General features: G+C 40.7%; 1 protein-coding gene across 14 annotated transcripts in view; it reads right to left on the reverse strand.

Moving 5' to 3' along the window:
• The window catches only part of PLCB4 (phospholipase C beta 4), a 480,542-nt gene that overhangs the window by 59,298 nt on the left and 396,340 nt on the right, over positions 1–24,904 (reverse strand). For 12 of the 14 annotated variants that reach the window (XM_044928306.2, XM_044928310.2, XM_025264590.3 and 9 more), the window contains 6 exons: positions 21,898–21,998; positions 20,159–20,194; positions 16,708–16,849; positions 15,362–15,446; positions 14,891–15,015; positions 12,783–12,834 (listed from right to left, as the gene is read on the reverse strand). In XM_044928306.2, coding sequence (XP_044784241.1) covers positions 12,783–12,834; positions 14,891–15,015; positions 15,362–15,446; positions 16,708–16,849; positions 20,159–20,194; positions 21,898–21,998 — 541 coding nt within the window. The remainder of the gene's footprint in view (positions 1–12,782; positions 12,835–14,890; positions 15,016–15,361; positions 15,447–16,707; positions 16,850–20,158; positions 20,195–21,897; positions 21,999–24,904) is intronic. The other 2 variants (XM_025264595.3, XM_044928309.2) reach the window with 1 other exon arrangement.

Consider the following 24,904-nt stretch of genomic DNA (forward strand, 5'->3'; position numbering starts at 1 on the left):
GCATAAAATGCAAAGAATAACAATGAAAAACCAATTATATGAGCTATAGTTATCAAAATATGGAAAATGTCTTTATTGTTTTAATTAATATATTAAATTATGGGATCTAATGGCAAGTTTGATAATTAGCAGAGTTTCAAAGTACTGATAATCATAAAACTATATTGAGAGATCTCTAACAATTATAATGAGATATAAAAATATCTGTGATTTATATTGGTGTCAGAATCAGATGTACTGCTAACGTTACTATGGATTGCTATGTATTTTCATAATCAAATGAAATGTGGTTTCAGTTGGAGGTCTCTAATTCTAGTGAGGATAATTAGGCAAGAAGATGAAATAAAAGGTATCTAGATTGGAAGAAGTAAAACTATTTCTATTTGCAGACAACATGATCTTGTTTACAGAAAATCCTACAGAATATACTAAAAAGCTATTAGAATTAATAAATGAGTTCTAGGATACAAAATCAACATATAAAAACCTATTTTATTTCTATGCACCAAGCAATGAACAATCTAAAAACAAAATTAAGTAAATAATTGCATTTATAATGGCACCTAAGAGAATAAGATACTTAGGAATACATTTAACAAAATAAGTACATGTACTTTGAAAATCACAAAACATTGCTGAGGAAAATTTTAAAAGAACTAAATGAATGGAAAGATATCCTGTGTTTACAGATCAGAAGACTTAATATTGTTAAGATGGCACTACTCTCAAATTGCTATACAGATCCAATACGATCTCTATCAAAATCCCATCTGGTTTCTTTACAGAAATTGACAAGCTGATCCTCAAATTCACATGGAAACTCAAAGACCAAGAATTCTCAATACAATCTTAATAAAGAACTAAGTTGCAGGTCTCATACGTCTTGATTTCAAAACTTTCTACAAAGCAACAGTAGCCAAAGCAGCTTGATATTGGGAAAAAAAAGATTAACATATAAATTAATGAGACAGAATTGGGAGGTCAGAAATAATTTCATATTTATGCAAATGATTTTTGACAAGGATGCCAAGACTACTCGGCAGGGGAAAGAAAAGTCTTTAAACAAATGATGGTAGGTCAACTGAATAGCCGCATGCAAAAGAGTAAAATTACTTCCTTCTTTCACATCATAAAGAAAAATTAACTCAAAATGGATCAAAGGCCTAATTGTAAAAAGCTATAACTATAAAACTCTTAGAAGAAAATATATGGGTAAACCTTTGTGAGTCAGAATTTGACATGCATTCTTAGATATAACTCCAAAAGTATAAGCAGTGAAGGAAAAAAGTACATAAACTTGACTTCATCATATTTTTGCACTCAAAGAACATTATCAACAAAGTGAAAAGACAAATCATAGAATGGGAGAAAATATTTACAAATCATTTATCTGATAAGCAACTTGTATCTAAAATACATGAAGAACAAATAACTCAGTTAAAAAATGGGTAAAGGATCTGAATAGACAGTTCTCCGAATAAGATAAACAAATGGCCCACAAGCACTTGAAAAGATGCTTAATATCATTTGTCATGAGAGAAATTCAAGCCAGCATCACAATAAGACACCATTACACACAGTAGGTGGGAGGAGAAGAGGATGACAGAGGATGAGATGGTTGGATGGCATCACCAACTCAATGGACATGAGTTTAAGTAAACTCTGGGAGTTGGTGATGGACATGGAGGCCTGGTGTGCTGCGGTCTATGGGGTCGCAAGAGTTGGACACTACTGAGTGACTGACCTGAACTGAAATGAAATGAACTGAACACACACTAGGAGGGCAATAGGAAAAAAGAAAAATAAAATTGATATAGATGTGGATGAGAAAATGGAGAAATTGGAGCCCCCACTCAACATTGCTGGTGGGAATGTAAAATGATGCAGCCACTGTCAAAAACAGTCTAGAATTCATCACTTACACAGAGTTATCATACGACCCAGTGATTCTTCTCCTATGTGTATACCCAAGAAAAGTGAAAACATATGCTCACACAAAAACCTGCACATGAAGGCTCATAGTAGCATTATTCATAATAACCAAAAGATGGAACAATTCAAATTTCCAGCAAAAGATGAATGGGCATACAAGATGAGGTATATCCACACAATGGAAAAATAATAATAAGTAATAAAATTATTTCAGTAACAAAAAGAAATAAAATAAAGTACTGATACATAGTACAACATAGGTGAATCTTGCAAATGTTGAAGACAGTCATAAAAAGGTCACATATTATATGAATCCATTTACATGAAATGTGCAGAACAGGCAAAAATGTAGTGACAGTGTGTAGATTAGTAGTTGCTTAAGGTTGGGATGGGGGCAGGAGATGTTACAAGGTGACAGATAGTTGTATGATTAAAGAGTTTTGAAATTGATCCTCAGCACTGTCTGCCCCTTATCCCCATTGGGTATGGTCACAGAATCACACTCTGTGGATTCCATAACTGGAATCCATAACTTTCCTGAAACTATGTCAAAGAACTCCATCTCTCCAAAACAACATTTTTTTTGTTAAATGACAATAATTATAGATAGGAAAATTACATACTGAGAAAAAATATGAGCTATCGACTTCCCTGATAGCTCAGTTGGTAAAGAATCTGCCTGCAATGTAGGAGGTTCTAGTTGGACTCCTGGGTCAGGAAGATCCCATAGGGAAGGGATAGACTACCCATTTCAGTATTCTTGGGCTTCCCTTGTGGCTCAGCTGGTCAAGAATCTGCCTGTAATGCAGGAGACCAGGACTGGGAATTCCTGGGTTGGGAAGATCCTCTGGAGAAGGGTAAGGCTACCCACTCCAGTATTCTGGCCTGGAGAATTTCATGGACTGTATAGTTCATGGGGTTGCAAAGAGTCAGATACTACTGAGCGACTCTCACTTCACATGAGCAGTAAATAAAAGCACTTTCCCCAAAACCATAAGTTTGTTTTTAGATGTAAAAGAATCATAATTTGGGACCAAATCTTTCATACCCCTTAAAGTATAACTTTTTTAAGTTTCAACTCTAGATGATGTTAAATCTATTACTATTCTTTAAAATGCAACCAAGGGGAATCCCAAAGCACGATATTTTTCCTTAAAGAAAAGTTTACAGTCGTGTTTTTGGTTTTGACAAAGCTGACATTCTTTGCTATCTTCTAAGTCTGAACAAAACATGTTAATACATAGACCCACATTCCATTTGGATGTAACGAGCAATAAAGAGCCTCTGAGGACAATACTGATTTTTATTTTATTTAAACATTTTTAAAATTTTATATTAGAATATAGCTGATTTATGTTGTGTTAGTTACAGGTGTACAGCAAAGTGATTTAGTTCTGTATTTATATATATTCTTTTTCAGATTCTTTTCCCATATAGGTTACTATAGAGAATTAGGTGGCTTTCCCTGTGCTATACAGTAGGTTCCTACTGATTATCTAGTTCATATATAGCAATGACACTGATTTTTAAATCAAGGATACAGAAAAAGTTCATAAAATTGTTCAAATATTAAAGATGACTTTGAACATGCAACCTGTCTCCAGGAGGATACAACCTGTACTATTAACATAAAAGCTCTCTAACTGCATAGAACATATTGTTTTCTATGTTTGTAGAGTTTTAGATTTGGGCCTTTTTTGTAGCCAGCATTAATCACTGAAAAATATGATACAGCAAAAGCTCAAGTAGATGAGTAAATACAATTCTTCACATATTTTTCCAAGGAAGACTATCAGCTTTGTCTGGCGAAGCATCAGACATCAGCTACACGGGGAGGTAATGCATGATAGTTCTAGGTTTCACAGGGAGTCAGCACTGGGTTCCAATAAGCAGACTCAAACAGTTCCTTATTAGGGACGGGAGGGGATGCAGAGATAAGGGAGAAGCAGTCAAGAAACAATAGAAAAAAAAAGAAACAATAGAAAAGCCTTGTGGCAAGGCCCTGGTTCCCCCTCAAGGGATAAACATAACAATACTTTTGAGCTGTTTTGCAGATACTGAAACACAAGATGGGAGAAATTAACTGCAAGCTGCCTACAAGCATGCAGACCCCAGACAGGCTGGAACCAGAAGACTGATGATGCAGACTCTCAATTCCAGCAATACCAACCAGTCAGAAGAATGCCTATGGGCTGGTCATGCCCTCTTTGAACCATTTCTATAAAACTACTAAATACCCACTCTGGGTTGCAACACACTTTCGAGGGCATTAGCCCCATATGGCCCCTTTGCTTGGCAAAGCAGTGCTTTTTTCCTACTCTTTTCTACTTCACACCTGAAATTCTAATTCAGAGGCTGGATTTAGCTTCAGAAATTTGACAGATCCCTGGCTTGGGGCTGACCCTTAGCGAGCTCGTCTTGAAGAACTGTCTATTTGGGGCCTAAGGCAGCAGAGACTGTCACTCACGACTTAGGGGTTGCGTAGGTCACGGGCCCCTGGGCACTGACGGGCTGGCAGAAGCTGGCGCCCTGGCTCTGAGGGTGGAGCTTGTGCTACCGCAGAGCTTCCAGCTTGGCTTAATGCTCTGCGGCTACTCTCCCGATTCTTAATGATTTGTGAACGCAGAGCACTTGGGTCCCACAGACTACATGGCTGGTCCTGCCTGGTGTTTTTAGGTGCGGGAAATGAACCCATTCCAAGCATCCAGGTCTGTGTGATGGCCACAGGGCAAGTCTAAAGTCAATGGCAAGTGAATTGATGTAAGAATTCTCTGTGGACTTAAAGGCCTTGGAGGCAAGGGCAGGAGAGAAGGGCTTTCAGCTAGGTGGAGGACAGGAGTTACAGAATCAAGGATGGTGGAACAAGAAAGTTCATCCTGCTTCACCACATCTGAGATGCTATCAACACGCCCTCATTTTATTTACCAGCAAGCAAGCAAAATGGCGCTGATTAACAGAAAGTTGCCACGGATCTTAAGATTCATTCTAACTTGACAAAGTCATTTAAAAAGCGTGTACTTTTGAATCACAAAATATCATAGTATTTTGATAGCAACTGTCGGGTTTCCTCCAAAAGCCTGGAAAGACTTGAGAAATTAGTTTGCTCTATTTTATTAGAAAGTGTAGAAGTACTTCCTGTTTTTCCAACTTTAAAAATGAGCCTATAATAAACTATTGCTCACTTCCTGGTAAAAATCACACTTACAGGATGCAGTGGTGTGGCCTCCTCAACACACTGCCCACAGATCAGACAGGGAGTCCCAAGTAATTTTCTGATGTTTGGTTACTGTTGTGAGATTCAGGGGTTTCTACACTGTTTGCCACTGTAGGCCTAAAAGACACAGAACATCTCTTTACAGAAACCCTCAGACATAGCCCACGAGGATTTTTTAAAAGTCCCTGCAGGCGGGCAGGAGCAAGACAAAGGCAGTGGAGTGAAAGCCCCAGGGTACCTCGATGCCCCTGCACGAAGCACGTCCTTCACAGCCGGCCCATCTCTGCTGCCAGCTGCAACTCCTCAGGAGTCAGGAAAGACTGCTTCTCTCTGCCCTGTGGGCAAGAGCTCTGGGCGTGGAGGAAAGGGGAGGGGCAGGGGGACAGGAGACTTATTGTTCATGCCTTCAGTAGTCCTGATGCCCCAGGGAATGGTCCGATTTTTCAGTCGCTCTGAAAAAGGGACACACGAGCACAGAATCCAGGCTAACACTGCTGTTGGTGTTCAGTTGCTCAGTTGTGTCTGACTCTTTGCAACCCCATGGACCGCAGCACGCCAGGCTTCCCTGTCCTTCATCAACTCCTGAAGCTTGCTCAAACTCCTGTCCATTGAGTCGGTGATGCCATCCAACCATCTCATCCTCTGTCATTCCCTTCTCCTCCTGCCTTCAATCTTTCCCAGCATCAGGGTCTTTTCTAATGAGTCGGTTCTTCATATCAGGTGGCCAAAGAATTGGAGCTTCAGCTTCAACCTCAGTCCTTCTAAAGAATATTCAGGATTGGTTTCCTTTAGGATTTGACTGTTTTGATTTCCTTGCAGTCCAAGGGCCTCTCAAGAGTCTTCTCCAACACCACAGTTCCGAAGCATCAATTCTTCAGCGCTCAGCCTTCTTTATGGTCCAACTCTCATGTCCATACAGGACTACTGGAAAAACCAGGCTAACATAGCACCATCCTTGTTCATGAATGGATTTTGCAATAAACAGTGCAGAAGGTGAGACACTGAGTATGTGAACTATGGTAAAACAGATCCCCACCCACTTCACCTGGCCTTTAACAATGCTTTGCTGAAATTCTTCAGGAAGTCCGGGGGGGAGGGGGTCAGAACAGGAGTCACCCATTCTCTTGCCTGGGGCCTTACAACAAATGCTGCAAGTTCCTTCAGCACAGCCCACCACTGATGGACTTTGCTGAATGTGGACAGGTGAACAGGTTTGGTTCCGTAACACTGGGGCCCCTTTTCCACAGAAACGATGCCCACCCTGTGTCCAGGCAGGAGGAGCCACTGAACTCCTGAGGAGGGTGAAAAGCCTGTCCTGAGCCAGGTGAAGGCTCTGGGAGGCTCACAGCCGGTGTGGACATGAGGACCGCTCCGCCCACCCCACCTCGCTCCCCAGGCTCCTCACAGGACCGCTGTGAAAAGAGGCTCTTTCAGCGGTCTGTGATCTCTGCCTGTCATCAGCCATATGGGCTGTAGCTTCTCTTCAACCTCACTTTTCCACAGAAATTTGCAGTTCGTAAAGGACATCAAATGCATACACTCAGTTCAAACTCACTGAGCTGCCACAGCAAACCTGGGGTGACAGGTATCACTGGCTTCATTTTATCAGCAGGAAATTGAGATTCAGGGCCTCAGCTACCTGCCCAGGGCAACACCAGCCTGTGGAAGACCTGGTCGGCTAGTGCCAAGGACTCTTATGCCCTCTACCATGGCTGCCCCTGGGGGCTCAGCCCCCACTGGGGCCCACCCATCAATTTATGTACACAGTCTCCTGGTTCTCAATGTTTAGCACTAAATAACAAGGCAGCTTAAAAAATACTCTAAATGTGTATGGGATTGTTTTCTTTGGAACCATAATTTTAATTTCTTTTTTCTCCCCTGTTTTATTGAGAGATAGTGGGTTGATACAAAAGTAATTACGGTTTTGGACCATGAATTTTAAATCATTACAATGAGGCTCAAACACATCTTTATTAATCAAAGTAGGAACCATTATAATCAACACATTTTTGCCAATGAGAAATAAGTTTGTTTATTCTTATAGCATAAAAATCATGCTTCAGGATTTGACAAACTTTTGGAAAGCATTTTCTGCCTCCTGGTGGTTGTTGAAGGATTTTCCCTGCCAAAAGTTGTCCCAGATGCTTGAAGTGGTAGTTGGTTGGCAAGCGGTCAAATGAATATGGTGGATGAGGCAAAACTTCATAGCCCAATTTGTTCAACTTTTGAAGCATTGGTTGCGAGACATGCAGTCGGGCGTTGTCATGCAGAACTGAGGCCTTTCTGTTGACCAGGGCTGGCTGCAGACTTTGCAGTTTTCAGTGCATCTCATTGATTTGCTGAGCGTATTTCTCAGATGTAATCGTTTTGCTGGGATTCAGAAAGCTGTAGTGGATCAGACGGGGAGCAGACCACCAGTGACCATGGTCTTTTTTTGGTGCAAGTTTGGCTTCTTCAGAGCTTCTTCTCGGTCCAACCACAGAGCTGGCTATCACCAGTTGTCATATAAAATCCACTTCTCATTGCATGTCACAATCCGATTGAGAAATAGTTTGCTGTTGTTGTGTACAGTAAGGGAAGACAACACTTCAAAATAACGATGTTTTTGACTTTAGGTTAGCTCCTGAGGTACCCACTTATTGAGCTTTATCACCTTTCCAATTTGCTTCAAATGCCAGATGGCCACAGAATGGTCGACAACGAGTTCTTCTGCCAACTTCTTGGGTAGTTACAAGAGGATCAGCTTTGATGATTGCTCTCAATTGGCCGCTGTCAACTTCTGATGGCCAGCCACTATGCTCCTCATCTCTCGTCTCCTTTGCAAAACTTCCGAACCACCACCACATTCTATGTTCATTAGCAGTTCCTGGCCCAAACGCATTGTTGACGTTGCGAGTTATCTACCCTGCTTTCCGACACATTTTGAACTTGAATAAAAAATTCACTCAAATTTACTTTTTGTCTAACATCATTTTTATAGTCTAAAATAAATATAAAATAAACATCAAGTAATAAGTCATTAGAAAAAAAAGCATTAAGTGAGAAATGTGCATTAATGATGCATAACATAACCAGATTTATTTAAGAATGTATCCAGTACCAAATGGTAAAGTTCAACAATGCAAAACTTCAATTCTTTTGCACCAACCTAATTGAAGTATTAGGGCAGAGAGGAGCTACTCCACGTTCAAGGTCAGGAGGGGCAGCTGTGAGGAGATACCCCTCGCCCTAGGTAAGGAGCAGCGGCTGCGCTTTGCTGGAGCAGCCGTGAAGAGATACCCCAAGTCCAAGGTAAGAGAAACCCAAGTAAGACGGTAGGTGTTGCAAGATGGCATCAGAGGGTAGATACACTGAAACCATAATCACAGAAAACTAGTCAGTCTAATCACATGGACCACAGCCTTGTCTAACTCAATGAAACTAAGCCATGCTGTGTGGGGCCACCAAAGATGGACAGGTCATGGTGGAGACGTCTGACAGAATGTGGTCCACTGGAGAAGAGAATGGCAAACCACTTCAGTATTCTTGCCTTGAGATCCTCATGAACAGTATGAAAAGGAAAAATGATAGGACACTGAAAGAGGAACTCCCCAGGTCAGTAGGTGCCCAATATGCTACTGGAGATCAGTGGAGAAATAACTCCAGAAAGAATGAAGGGATGGAGTCAAAGCAAAAACAACACCCAGTTGTGGATGTGACTGGTGATAGAGGCAAGGTCTGATGCTGTAAAGAGCAATATTGCATAGGAACCTGGAATGCTAGGTCCATGAATCAAGGCAAATTGGAAGTGGTCAAACAGGAGATGGCAAGAGTGAACATCAACATTCTAGGAATCAGCAAACTAAGATGGACTGGAATGGGTGAATTTAACTCAGATGACCATTATATCTACTACTATGGACAGGAACCATTTAGAAAAAATGGAGTAGCCATCATAGTCAACAAAAGAGTCTGAAATGCAGTACTTGAGCACAATCTCAAAAACGACAGAATGATCTCTGTTCATTTCCAAAGCAAACCATTCAATATCACAGTAATCCATGCCTATACCTCAACCAGTAACGCTGAAGAAGCTGAACAGTTCTATGAAGACTTACAAGACCTTTTAGAACTAACACCCAAAAAAGATGTATTTTTCATTATAGGGGACTGGAATGCAAAAGTAGGAAGTCAGGAACACCTGGAGTAACAGGTAAATTTGGCCTTGGAGTACAGAATGAAGCAGGGCAGAGGCTAATAGAGTTTTGCCAAGAGAACGCAATGACCATAGCAAACACCCTCTTCCAACAACACGAGAAGACTCTACACATGGACATCAGCAGATGGTCAACACTGAAATCAGATTGATTATATTCTTTGCAGCCAAAGATGGAGAAGCTCTATACAGTCAGTAAAAACAAGACTAGGAGCTGACTGTGGCTCAGATCATGAACTCCTTATTGCCAAATTCAGACTTAAATTGAAAAAAGTAGGGAAAACCACTAGACCATTCAGGTATGACCTAAATCAAATTCCTTATGATTATAGAGTAGAAGTCAGAAATAGATTTAAGAGCCTAGAACTGATAGACAGAGTGCCTGATGAACTATGGACAGAGAGGTTCAGGACATTGTACAGGAGACAGGGATCAAGACCATCCCCATGGAAAAGAAATGCAAGAAAGCAAAATGGCTGTCTGGGGAGGCCTTACAAATAGCTGTGAAAAGAAGAGAAGCGAAAAGCAAAGGAGAAAAGGAAAGATATAAGCATCTGAATGCAGAGTTCCAAAGAATAGCAAGGAGAGATAAGAAAGCCTTCCTCAGTGATCAATGCAAAGAAATAGAGGAAAACAACAGAACAGGAAAGACTAGGGATCTCTTCAAGAAAATTAGAGCTACCAAGGGAACATTTCATGCAAAGATGGGCTCGATGAAGGTCAGAAATGGTATGGACCTAACAGAAGCAGAAGATATTAAGACGAGGTGGCAAGAATACACAGAAGAACTGTACAAAAAAGATCTTCACGACCCAGATAATCACGATGGTGTGATCACTCACCTAGAGCCAGACATCCTGGAATGTGAAGTCAAGTGGGCCTCAGAAAGCATCACTACGAACAAAGCTAGTGGAGGTGACGGAATTCCAGTTGAGCTATTTCAAATCCTGAAAGATGATGCTGCGAAAGTGCTGCACTCAATATGCTAGCAAATTTGAAAAACTCAGCAGTGGCCACAGGACTGGAAAAGGTCAGTTTTCATTCCAATCCCAAAAAAGACAATGCCAAAGAGTGCTCAAACTACTGCACAATTGCACTCATCTCACACGCTAGTAAAGTAATGCTCAAAATTCTCCAAGCCAGGCTTGAGCAATACGTGAACCATGAACTTCCAGATGGTTAAGCTGGTTTTAAAAAAGGCAGAGGAACCAGAGATCAAATTGCCAACATCCACTGGATCATCGAAAAAGCAAGAGAATTTCAGAAAAACATCTATTTCTGCTTTATTCACTATGCCAAAGCCTTTGACTGTGTGGATCACAATAAACTGTGGAAAATTCTGAAAGAGATGGGAATACCAGACCACCTGACCTGCCTCTTGAGAAACCTATATGCAGGTCAGGAAGCAACAGTTAGAAATGGACATGGAACAACAGAGTAGTTCCAAATAGGAAAAGGAGTACGTCAAGGCTGTATATTGTCACCCTGCTTATTTAACTTCTATGCAGAGTACATCCTGAGAAGCACTGGGCTGGAAGAAGCACAAGCTGAAATCAAGATTGCCGGGAGAAATATCAATCACCTCAGATATGCAGATGACACCACCCTTATGGCAGACAGTGAAGAGGAACTAAAGAGCCTCTTGATGAAAGTGCAAGAGGAGAGTGAAAAAGTTGGCTTTAAAGCTCAACATTCAGAAAACGAAGAACATGGCATCTGGTCCCATCACTTCGTGGGAAGTAGATGGGGAAACAGTGGAAACAGTGTCAGACTTTATTTTTTTGTGCTCCAAAATCACTGCAGATGGTGATTGCAGCCATGAAATTAAGATGCTTACTCCTTGAAAGAAAGTAATGACCAACCTAGACAGCATATTCAAAAGTGGAGACATTGCTTTGCCAAGAAATGTCCATCTAGTCAAGGCTATGGTTTTTCCAGTGGTCATGTATGGATGTGAAAGTTAGACTGTGAAGAAAGCTGAGTGCCGAAGAATTCATACTTTTGAACTGTGGTGTTGCAGAAGACTCTTGAGAGTCCCTTGGACTGCAAGGAGATCCTACCAGTTCATTCTAAATGAGATCAGTCCTGGGTGTTCATTGGAAGGACTGATGCTAAAGCTGAAACTCCAATACTTTGACTCTGATGCTGGGAGGGGTTGGGGGCAGGAGGAGAAGGGGATGACAGAGGATGAGATGGCTGGATGGCATCACCGACTTGATGGACTTGAGTTTGAGTGAACACCGGGAGTTGGTGATGGATAGGGAGGCCTGGTGCGCTGTGATTCATGGGGTCACAAAGAGTCGGACACGACTGAGCGACTGAACTGAACTGAACTGAACTGAATTGAAATACAACACTTCATTAGTTTAAGGTATACAATTTGCATTTCCTTCAAAACACACAGCAGAGGCAAATGTCCTGTACGCTGTAGGGGGGTGACTTGGGTAACAGGGTTGTCACCTGTGGGTGCAGGTGCACTGGTGGGCAGGAGGAGGTGGGAGTTGGCATTCTGAATCCACAAGTGCTGAAAATTTTATCGTGATTGGCTGTTTTTAGTATCCAACATTGGACATTACGTATCCAACTATAGAGGGCAAGAGCATTCAGGCAGTAGTGTGGTGGGAAGAAATGGTACTCTATTCGATTAGTCTAGAAGGCTCTGGGCAAGGTTTAAGATCATTTACCTGCAGTACCACTTGGGCACATCTGCATGGAGGAAAAAAAAAAAATGGCCACACTTTTTTTTTTTTGGTATAGAACTTGTACAGAATGTCTAAAGAAGAACTACAAGAAAGTTCTCCCATAGAACTTTCTTTAACTTCATTCTTTCATTTAACTTTCCAGCATTTCAATGAAATTAACAGTTCCTATTTCACTACTTGGTTCACAGATTTTAGGCAGCACTATTTAAGTACTTCGAACAACATTCATAGCATTATTTCTTGGTGACTAGTATTTACAAGACAAGAAAAAAATTAATAGAGGACACAACTGTCTGCCTAGATGAAATAAATTCCACTTAACACTGAGGACTTCATCATATACTAAATCAACTTCATTCCTCTATTTGTCTTATGTAAGATACACATATTTACTATCTTTGTCCCTCTTGCTGATGTCCAAATGAGCAGGGATCATTATCTGTCCTAGCTATAAAGGCCTCCACTATTGAATTTAAAGTGAGAGCATTAAACTGTGGAGTGTGTATAATAAACTGCTTACCTAGTGGTTAATTTTTTTTTTTACTCTGCTTAGTGAAACTGTGGTTGATGAAGAATGTATATTGCAGATGTAATTTACCTGGAGATTTCATTTGTTTCTATCCCATCCCTCAAACCTCGCTTAAATCCACCAACCCCTAATCTACAATGACACGGCTTCATTGCAGCTGCAGTATGGGGTGTGGAACAGGGCGACACCAGTTTAAATCACGTTACTTACCCGCACGATCCATTATACTCAAATTTCCCCTGATTCAACTGCATCGCTAAATCTGTCAAGAGACAAAAATAAGTTAGCACTTCATCTTCCTGGACAAAGAAGATTCTGATGGGGTGATTTTAAATAATGGAAATCAGATACTGATCCCAGGCTGATAGGTCTTTTTTTAACACCACAAGGTACTTCTGGATCTGTTTACAGAGAGAGGCATACAACTCTTCTTTCCATGTTTAAATGACCTTGAGTTTAAAATAAACAAAAAATGTGCATTCATAGAGATCATGTTGGCATTGCTTCCAAATTTGGATTCAATACATGAGTCACTGTTGAATTACTGTCGAGAGTACAGATGTCTAAGCTTGATATATATATAGTTAGAGAAGACATGCCTTATGACCCAGAGGGAGGGTATGCTGGAGAAATCCAATAGGGTTGTATGAATATAAAACTCAATTAAAACTAATCAAAAACAAACTAGGTAAGTATCATATAAAAAAATGTGTGACTTAAAAAGAATTATTCTAGTGGGGTCTACACTGGCAAAGCATGGTTATGACTTTTCTTGCAGGCAAACAAAATCTTCTTTCTTTTCATCAGCAAAAAAAAAAGGGGGGGCCTCCTGATGATTTTTTTTTTTCTTCTCAAAGTACTGTGATTAAACCTTACATTATAGAATAAAACGTAAGATGGCCTAGAGAATAAACTGCCTTTGGATCATTTAATCTACATCATGGTCTCACTGACAACAAAGAATACAACTTGACATCTTTTTAAATAGGCAAAATCAGCAGTGCCTTTTAATCTTTTTTGTTTCTATTAGAAACACTCCAGGATCGTGATGATTCCTGGTGACAGTTTAGCACAGTGAGCAGCAAGAGGGGTGTCGAGCAGAAATCTGACTTCAGTTCTGGTCACTGAGGATGGGAAACACAGTCGGGCCACATCCATGCCAAAGGGGCACAAGTCATAGGACTTTTCAGTCAGTCCAGATCACAGGGAGCAAGGTGCATTGAGGTTTACAAAGTATGGTGGATTGGCTTGGAAAAAAAAAAATGCCCTAAACTGGGAAAGATGGGAGATACCCTCATAGAGGAAAAGAACAGAACAAAAGGGATGTTTTTTTCCCAACATTTTAAAGCATTTAAAATGCTTTGAGTGCCCTGAAGCTGGTGCACTGGGATGACCCTGAGGGATGGGGTGGGGAGGGAGGTGGGAGGGGGCTTCAGGATGGGGACACATGTACACCCATGGCTGATTCATGTCAATGCATGGCAAAAACCACCACCATATTGTAAAGCAATTAGCCTCCAATTAAAATAACTTGATTAATTTTTTTAAAAAAAGGACTGTGATGCGGTGAATAGGTTTTGTGGCATATTTCTCACCTGTTTCACATGAGTAACTAGAGACTCTATTTTTTCTGTCTCTCATCTTCATATTGTGATCCTAGGCTCTTAAGCAAACTTTGAAAACTTTAAAGATTTTATTTATGCTTTCATAAAAATTGACTACTCTCCTTGCAGGAAAAAAAAATATTATTATATATTGGAACCTGGCCAGAGTACACTTTGGTGGAATAAGTTATACATTAGTACCTCTAAGTGTATAGGACTCCTTAAACACCATTTTAGCAGAATCTGCTCCATAATACTCTACATCTTTATGGTGAGATTCTGCTATGTTGCTGATCTCCTGCTGAATGTCAACAGTGGGAAGGCTACTTTCCCAAGGAGAAATGAGTCATAGTTACTATACAAAGATCCTCAAATTCTTTTCATTTCATTCTGTCTCTGGACAAGAAGATAAGTTTGATCCAAAAAGAATAAAAACTAGACATATTTCAGAAAAGGGGACAATGTTTAGCAAATTAGTCCCAGCGTTTTCAAAAGGAAATTCAATTGAAATCAAACTCTATTATCTTCTACCATTGTTTTATTACTTTAGTTTGCGTTTTCAATTTCTCACCATTCTATAAATCCAACAACATGCTGTTTTGCCCTATGTCTGCTTCCTTTAAAAAATGCCCACAGTCAACTGACAGCAACTCTTGGCACCGTCCTGTCAAAATATTCTCATGGAATTTGAGGTCACTGGACATCAGTTCCTACCTGGGGTTTGATAGTTCAGCGAAACCATCTGGCAGCCAGCGTTCCAGAAAATCTGAGGCATATAATTACTGGAGTCCACTCGGCCTCCCTTGGGGTAAATGCGGCTCATTTGCCGTTTATTATAACTGTGTAATGTATTAAGGAAAATGGAAAAGAGTATCTCAGCAGTGATAAATAAATAACAAAGAGCTAAAGCAATGAAGATTGAGATCAACACTGACAAAAACATGTGACAATAGAGAACGGATTTCACATGTATAAAGGATGCTAAAGAGAAAAACCATTGTTCTCGGCGTGGATTATAAAAACAGTTCGCATTTGGGCAGGTTTTCCCTGCTGCTGCAGTCTTTCACATACATTATTTTACTAGCTCTACAACCACAATATTATATTAGCCACCTTTCTGTTTTAGAGATTCCTGCCAAACTCAAAGTTCACCAACCATTTATTCCACTTAATACATAAGGATACTTCACAAATTCAATGGCGTGTGTCTTCAAGTAGCCTAGACCGACTGACTCATTAAAAGAGGACATGTTATAATGAATATTGCGTTCTGTAAAGAAAAGCAAAGACGCACTTAGAAACTCTGCCATCAGACTCACAGAAAGACAAGCGATAAATATAATTACACCTTGAATCATGAGGCTTTGGAGGCAGATGCTCCATTGTGATATCAGTAGCTTCTACTTTCATTAATGTTCTGACGATGGAGATGGCTGACCTAAGAAAAGTGTGATGGATTCAAATTGGAGTCAATTATTACTTCATGGGAAATAGATGGGGAAACAGTGGAAACAGTGTCAGACTTTATTTTTGGGGGCTCCAAAATCACTGCAGATGGTGACTGCAGCCATGAAATTAAAAGACGCTTACTCCTTGGAAGAAAAGTTAAGACCAACCTAGACAGCATATTGAAAAGCAGAGACATTACTTTGCCAACAAAGGTCCGTCTAGTCAAGGCTATGGTTTTTCCAGTGGTCATGTATGGATGTGAGAGTTGGACTGTGAAGAAAGCTGAGTGCCAAAGAATCGATGCTTTTGAACTGTGGTGTTGGAGAAGACTCATGAGAGTCCCTTGGACTGCAAGGAGATCCAACCAGTCCATTCTGAAGGAGATCAGCCCTGAGATTTCTTTGGAAGGAATGATGCTAAAGCTGAAACTCCAGTACTTTGGCCACCTCATGCGAAGAGTTGACTCATTGGAAAAGACTCTGATGCTGGGAGGGATTGGGGGGAGGAGGGGAAGGGGACGACAGAGGATGAGATGGCTGGATGGCATCACTGACTCGACGGACGTGAGTCTGAGTGAACTCTGGGAGTTGGTGATGGACAGGGAGGCCTGGCGTGGTGCGATTCATGGGGTCGCAAAGAGTCGGACACGACTGAGCGACTGAACTGAACTGAACTGAACTGAACTGATGCGTATACCAGCTGACATTCACAGCCACCCTTGGAGTATGTATTTTCAGTGAGGACTATGTCTTCTCCAGTCCAGAAGTCATTATGAGAAGTTTTAAAATATCACTTGCTATGTTTTTAAGAGACCAGGTTTTGACTCCAATGGGTCTTATAAAGTGTATCTAAAACAAGAGGCTATGCGCTTGGAGTGCTACCAAATCCAGTCTCTCAGAGCCACCTTGTGGACGATGCTGGGAATGACAACACAGGCCCCCAGGAGCCTGGTCTGTGCAACAAAAATAAGGTGAGATGGAACAGTCCACACGCCCAGGAAAGGAAATGGCAGCAAGTCAGATCACAGCACAATGAAAGAAAAGCAGACAAAAAGGGCAATAGCATTTAACCTTTGGTGTTACCTTCAGCCACATGGAAACCTTGAAACTTTACAGGCTGCGCGTAGTTGATCATTGTGGACAAATACGGATGGATATTAGTGGTAGCACCCACATATTTATAAGATGCCATCCACGCCTGCTCATCTTCTACGGTAACCAGGCCCTACGAGCACAACAAAGGGAATACACACATCAGTGACTTCAGCAGGACTCAGATTTATGCCACAAACTGCCTTGTGTGGGTGTGTGCTCAGTTGCTCAGTCATGCCTGACTCTGTGGTCCCATGGACTTGTAGCTTGCCAGGCTCCTCTGTCTGGTATTCTCCAAGCAAGAATACTGGAGTTGGTTACCATATCCTCCTCCAGGGGATTTTCCTGACCCAGGGATCAAATCCGACTCTCCTGGGTTTCCTGAGTGGGCAGGTGGATTCTTTACTACTGAGCCACCTGGGAAGCCCCTACAAACTTCCTTACTAGAGACAACCTGCACACAGATCCAAGATGAAAGATTTTTCTCTTCCTCAATTATGTTAAATAAAACATAATTTTTAAAAAGAGCTTTTAATTTCTTTAAAGATTTTTTTGATGTGGGCCATTTTTAAAGTCTTTGAGGAATTTGTTACAATATTGCCTCTGTTTTATGTTTTGGTGTTTTGGCCATGAGGCATGTGGCATCTTAGCTCCCTGACCAGGGATTGAACCCACACTCCATACTTAGGAAGTATGGAGTCTTAACCACTGGACCACCAGGGAAGTCCCAATAAAGGATAATTTTAAAAGTTAACATCAGGACTTCCCTGGTGGTACAGTGACTCCATGCTCCTAACACAAGGATGATGGGTTCCATCCTGGTCAGGGAACTAAAAATCCACATGCCTTGAGGCGTGGTCAAAAAAAAAAAAAAAAAGTTAATGTCTATTGTGGCTCCAAATAATACAAATAGAGATAATAGTAAAATATGAAGCTTACCTTACATTTTGGGGACATTTTTTTAGATTTTCAAAGGACTTTATTCCAGAAACTATATTGAAGTTCAGAGCAATGCTATGGAATATGTATAAAAGGTATTATAATTCATAATTTCACAAGTTGTGAAATAAATTAAAAAACAGAGATCCTTCAGTTTTAGTGTACAGGTGAAAATGAAAGTGAAGTTGCTCAGTCGTGCCCGACTCTTTGTGACCCCATGGATAGTAGCCTGAACCAAGCTCCTCCGCCCATGGGATTTTCAAGGCAAGAGTACTGGAGTGGGTTGCCATTTCCTTCTCCAGGCAATCTTCCCAACCCAGGGATCGAACCCAGGTCTCTCACATTGTAGACAGAAGCTTTACCGTCTGAGTGTACAGGTAAGCTTGTTAAATCAGATTCCAGGGCCCCACCCTCAGAGTTTCTGAAAAAGGCAGTCTGCTGTGAAACCTGAGAAATGGCATTTCTAAGTAGCTCCCAAGTAGCTGGTCTGGGGACCATACCTGCTTAACACTTTTGGAAACCAAGACACGTACATAAATAGTTCGTGGTATTTAAAAAAAAGTTTATTCTTAAACTAATGTGATAATCCACTCCACCTGACCTATTAAAATTGCATTATTTTGCATACAGGCAAAGAGTAACAAATTATTTTAGTTTGTTTCCTTTTAAATCAGGACAAAAGCAACACAATCAACAACAAAATAACACCTTCAGAAGTGATCAATATTTAATTGAGATCAACACTCCAGGATGAATAAACTATTGACTCATATAAGTCAATTCATTTGTTAAAAAAATAGCCAGGCCATTTTGTTTACCTAATAACATTTTAGGTCATCAAATTGATCTCACCAATAAAAGCCAATAAATAAACAAATACTGTAACTTGTTGACATTTTTAAAAATCAAGTTTTCAAATGTCCCCAGTTAAAATTTGAGAGTTCATTGGGCACATAATCATGAATACACTGAATCTGAAAATAAAAATGACCTATAGGTCAGGAAATTCATTTGATAGCAAAACGGAAAGTCTTTGTTCCAAGTATATTGGTGTTTTAAAAGGCTGTTAGTCAATTTCACATTGTATCCATTCTAGGAGTTTTATTTGACATTACTTAATGTCCATCTAGTCAAGGCTGTGGTTTTTCCAGTGGTCATGTGTGGATGTGAGAGTTGGACTGTGAAGAAAGCTGAGTGCCAAAGAATTGATGCTTTTGAACTGTGGTGTTGGAGAAGACTCTTGAGAGTCCCTTGGACTGCAAGGAGATCCAACCAGTCCATTCTGAAGGAGATCAGCCCTGGGATTTCTTTGGAAGGAATGATGCTAAAGCTGAAACTCCAGTACTTTGGCCACCTCATGCGAAGAGTTGACTCATTGGAAAAGACTCTGATGCTGGGAGGGATTGGGGGCAGGAGGAGAAGGGGACGACAGAGGATGAGATGGCTGGATGGCATCACTGACTCGATGGACGTGAGTCTGAGTGAACTCTGCGAGTTGGTGATGGACAGGGAGGCCTGGCGTGCTGTGATTCATGGGGTCGCAAAGAGTCGGACACGACTGAGCAACTGAACTGAACTGAACTGAATTTTGACTTTATCATAAGGGAAGTAAAGTAATATTTTTAATTGTTATATCCTCTTCACAGCTCATGACATCAAAGTGGTCCTTTTAATAAAAGTACATGGTGTGTTGCAGTTGTGAAACTGTTGGCAGCCAGAGGCAGAAATTTACTTTATGATTTGATTCCCACATCAGGGCTTCAGAAAGTACTATCTTCTTGTCTATGGGGTCCTATCTTATTTGAAGGAAAACCCAATATTCTTACTGTCTAAAGTTTGGAATAATTCTGGTTAAGTCTGATCTCAGTCTTCTAAGATACTTGTGAAATTCTCTTCTACTAGAATTTCTTAAGATACTGGGGTCAACAAAGATAAGCTGATCTTTGATCATTGATGTTTGTTAGCTAAGCAGCTGTGACCAAGTTATTTTCATCTTGAAGGCCTTAGCCTTCTCATGTGGTTAGTGGGTCAGACTGTAATCCTTGCTACACATGACGACTGACAGTAACAAGGCTGTCATCCAGGGAATCAGCCTGGTACCCAGTGTATGGTACTGGCATTACTAATTATCAATAAACATACAGTAGAAGAATTATACATGCCTTTGTCCATTGTCTAGGAATGAAATCTCAAATGCTAACTAAGAATATACCTAAATGCCCAAACACATATTTTTAGAAAAATCATCTTATTTGTCTGCCCTAGGTTTTGTGATTCTATCAGGATATAATCATTTCATCACATGGTTAATTTTTCTTTTGAAGACTCTTGTAAGTAGATGCACTGAGCACGTAAATATTATCCCTATAAATAGTCTGATATTTCATGGGCAGTGGGTGGGAGAAGACAGAATAAACAGCAGTTAGTAACACCTGTTCAATATTGAATGACCACATAGTTTCTAATAATGAAAACAAAATGCACAATGGAATTGTTTTGTTACCTTTTTGCTGTTTTCATGTTCAAGGTCATCTGAAGCCTAAATTAGAGAAAGAAAATAATTTACTTCTCTAAAGGGAGAAACTCCAAGTGTACTAGCCCCACACCTGTGGATATTTAAATATGTTAGATAGTTATCTGTACACCTGCTATTCTATTTATCTGTTAAGATAGGACATTTCTGGTGACATAAAGCCACAGATACAGTGAGAAGTGAAAGGATATCATGGTGTAACTCTCTTCCACACCAGAAAAGCTCATCTTAATGCTTATCTCTGTTTTGGCTGATAGTCTTCACCTATTTCAGTGCTTCCTTAAGGTAATTTAGTTAGTGATCTAGTGATGGGGCTTGGGAAATAATCGGTGTGACCACCTTCTCTGGTATGTAAAGGATCACTCTTGAGCAAGTCAACACTCATGTATGGGTGCGGATAAAGGCGGATAATGAGTTTAGTAGGCATCTAATAATCTGAAAGTAGCTGCAATGCTCTATATCAGAAAAGGTAAGTGTAACGGTAGTATTCTCCTGGCTTTGCTCAGCAGATAAATATGGTCTCGTTTTCTTAGCACCTACTGTATACACCTACCTGCATCTTCATCCATTGTCTTTCATGAGGAAATGCTACTGTTCCCATCAAAGACCATGTCAAAGGATTCAGTCATCACCCTAGATTTATTTATCCTAAAATTAACTGCCTCTGGACTCCTGGGTTCCCTTTAACCACTGGTTCCCCGTCACAGCACAACTGCTCAAAAGTATTGCTTCTCCTCACTTAGATGTGTCTGCTCAAGGGGTCCCTACCCTCCCTGAAACTCCTCTTTTCAAGGTCACCATGACCCCCAGGCTAGCGTTCCAGTGGACACTCTTGCGTCTTCTTACTCTATCACTCACTAGTATTAAAAACCAACCACTTTGCCGGGCCCCAGTCGGGGGTGGGGAATGAGACGCTCAGAGGGTACGAACTTCCGGTTATAAGATGAGTGAGTCCTGGGGATGTCACGGACAGCATGGTGACGAGAGTTAACAATACTATTCCATCCCAGGTGGTGAGAGTGGTGAATCTGCCTGCCAATACAGGAGACATAAGAGACACAGGTTCGATCCCTGAATCAGGAAGATCCCCTGAAGGAGGAAATGGAAATCCACTCTGTATTCTTGCCTGGAGAATCCATCGACAGAGGAGCCTGGTGGACTACAGTCCACTGGGTAGTGAAGAGTAGGATAGGACAAAGTGACTTAGCACGCACGCATACTTGAAAGGTGTTAAGACAGCAGACCATAAATGTTTCCGTAACACACATACACACACACACACACACACACACGAAGGTGATTAATATACTGGTGCTTATTCTATGTTAGGAGAGAGATGAGACCTCCAATGGGTAGCACTGATTTTCTAATGAGGGTTTGCAGGGATGATTGGGGTCATTAACTCGATGATCTGAACAGCATCACCTTTGCTGCTGGGGTGCTGCTGCTGTCTTCCTGCTCACGTGTCATAAGGAAATAAATAACATTTGAAGGACATGGGCCAAAGAGGTAGGGGTCAACACTAGGCATGGCCGAAGAGTCACTGTCCTGTGCATGACTTGAGGTCAGATACTGATTCTGGCCACCCCACTGAGAAGGGGAATTACAGGCTACCGTATTTTCTCGTGGCTCTCACATTTCTGAAATGGCATAACTACCAGCTGCCATCTCTCGGAAGTCATGAAAGCAAAGAGCACCAAGACTCTGACCTTCTTGACACTATTGGCAATAGCTTCCTTGTGACCCAAGTCATCTGCAGAAAGTTCATTTCCATATTTGTATTCAGGGTGGGCTTCCTCCTCTTGCTCCGCTGTGGGAAAGACAAAAGGAAAATTAATGAAGCTAACTTAACACCAAGGGGTCAGGCCTCCTCTGTAATCTTGGGTAGAACAGAAGCACTTTGAGATGGGAAGGAAGCTAAAAACAGGAACGTTTTAAAAAGGAACTTTTTTCAGGTTAAACTCTCACTAAACTCTTATCTAATCAAGGTCAAGGAGGATGTCCTGTTATTTCTCCTGCACTGAGCATGATTTTTTTTATTGAGTATAGTTGGTTTAAAATATTGTGTTAGTTTCAGGTGTACAGCAAAGTGATTCAGTCACATATATATATACTGATTATTTTCCATTACAGGTCATTATAGATATAAAACACTGTTCTTGTATTACACGGTAAATCATTGTTAGCCTGGTTTTTACATGCTTGACCCTTTTATAAACTTTTCTTATGTGAATGATTACTTCTATCCTAGTATATACAATAACCCTAAAAATTAAAAGCCTCAAACACCTCAGGAAGATCTGTGACTCATGAAAGGATAGTTTGATCTTCTATGACACCCAGAGAAAACAAGATACAAGAGAAGGAAAATACATTTGACAATTCTGAAAAAGAGTCAAAAATGTCCACTTGAATTTTATGGGCATAATGACTTGTGGCTGGGAGTGGTGTGATACAGAAAAGAAAGAACTTGGAAGGACTTACTGCTTCTGTAAATCATTTGCCAAATCTGGCTTAGGTTTAAAGGACTCTGAAATCATTCCTGGCGTTCATGGTGGGGAGGGAGCAGGAAGTGGGTGCTATATCAGGCTGGTACCCCAGGAGCCTGGACTAAGCTAAGTAGAGAGGCAGAAATGCCATTATTCAATCCATCGGTTCAGGAAATTACAAGAACTCTGGTATCCACCCAAGGCTGTCAGTGGAAAAAGGATTGCCTGTTGGAAAATTAGCCACATACTGCTTGGTATGAGATCTGTATTCCCATGATGCCCATCCTGCAGGGGCTCCCAGAAATTTGCCTAAAAACTAGCCAGGAAGAGAAGACAGCCACAGGCCATCAGATAAGGCCAACACAAACCCCCACACTGTCACTACACTGAGCACGAGGGACCTTTACTACAAAAACAAAGCCAAAAACACTGAAAATGCTTCTGACAGAGGTGAACAGAGCCATAAGAATTAGATATATTTTTTTAAAAATAGTATGTTTAAAAGGTGGAAAGGAGAATGCAAGAACAGGAGTAGATGAAAAACTTTCACTGATTCGAAGGTGCATTTCCCCCATGTTGGAATATATCTAATATGGCAAAGTATCCTTTATTTTATTTTTTATTAATATTATTTTATTATTATTTTTTAAATATAAATCTGTTCATTTCAATTGGAGGCCAACCACCCTACAATATTGTACTGGTTCTGCCATACATCAACATGAATCCGCCACGGGTGTACACGTGTTCCCCATCCCGAACCCCCCTCCCACCTCCCTCCCCGTACCATCCCTCTGGGTCGTCTCAGTGCACCAGCCCCAAGCATCCAATATCATGCATCAAACCTGGACTGGCGATTCATTTCATATATGATATTATACATGTTTCAATGCCATTCCCCCAAATCATCCCACCCTCTCCCTCTCCCACAGAGTCCAAAAGACTGTTCTATACACATGTGTCTCTTTTGCCCTCTCACATACAGGGTTATCGTTCGGTGGCATTTTATAATGCACTAGATGCAGTTTTCTTTCTTTTAGAACAGCAGTGCCTTTCAATCAGCAGTATCTTAGGTTCAGAAATTTGGATGACTTTATTCAAGGTGCCATTCCAGGGAGTGGATGAAGGCAAGGGAAAGCAGTCAGACACCTTCCTCTTCTGGAACTGATATTCTGGTGATGGGCTATTCTGGAGGCAGATGATTTTTTCCTAAAGTAGGTTATCTAGCCTTTGGGCAGGAAAAAAAGGATCTGAGAAACTGAAAGAGGTCTCAAAATAATCTAGGCTAGTGTATTCACTTATATCTAAAATAAACAGATTCACAGATATGATTTGATGTGTCTGAGGTCACAGAGTCAGAATATGAACCTAGATTCTCAGGCTTCTTAGACTAAAGCTCTTAATGTGACACTGGATTTCTGTGACCAACAACAGTCAGTGACCAAGATTTTGAAACCTCTGACCATCACTATTGAATTTCAATTTTATAGCTAGTTTAACTGCCCAGCCAGATATAAACTACTTGAATTTCAAGGGGGTATATTCCACAGAAGTGGTTGAGACTTAATAACTGCTTTAAAAGGGTTGTACAACTAAAGGTTAGCATCTCTTGATGGTGCTAACGCCAACGGCCGCACACAATGTTGGTATTCCCCACTTCTCGTCTGGTGACATCTCTAGGGTTTTCTATGTATAATACAAGGGATTTGTATTAATTTTGTATCCTGCAACTCTACTCAATTCATTGATCAGCTCTAGTAATTTTCTGGTGGTATCTTTAGGGTTTCCTATGTATAATCCGGCTTATCTGAATCTATGTCCAGCCTAATAACTGGACACACATATTCACTGACTGAGAGCCTTTTTTATTTTCCAAAGCCTTCAGGCAGGTGTGCACTCTTGAACTGTGCTTGGTTTTCTGTTGAAGTATTTAAATTAGAGACTCCTCATTCATGTGTAGTAGGATCATACTGTGATAGAGGGTAATTACAGCCAACTGGTTGACCAGAACTAAACTCAAGTATGACTGAAGGGACATAAGACTCATATGTAATGGGGATAGCAGACATCTCTACCATTAGAGAGAAACTCAGGTACGTATGAATTAACACATTTCTGTCAGAACAACTAAAACTTTACCACAAACTTTTCTGGAATAACATGGGAGTTACTAGAGGCAAATTTATTTTGTCTCTAGGAATGATGAGCATCTGCATAAAAGTTGGGA

Source organism: Bubalus bubalis, chromosome 14 (genome assembly GCF_019923935.1).
Source record: "Bubalus bubalis isolate 160015118507 breed Murrah chromosome 14, NDDB_SH_1, whole genome shotgun sequence".
NCBI lineage: Eukaryota > Metazoa > Chordata > Mammalia > Artiodactyla > Bovidae > Bubalus > Bubalus bubalis.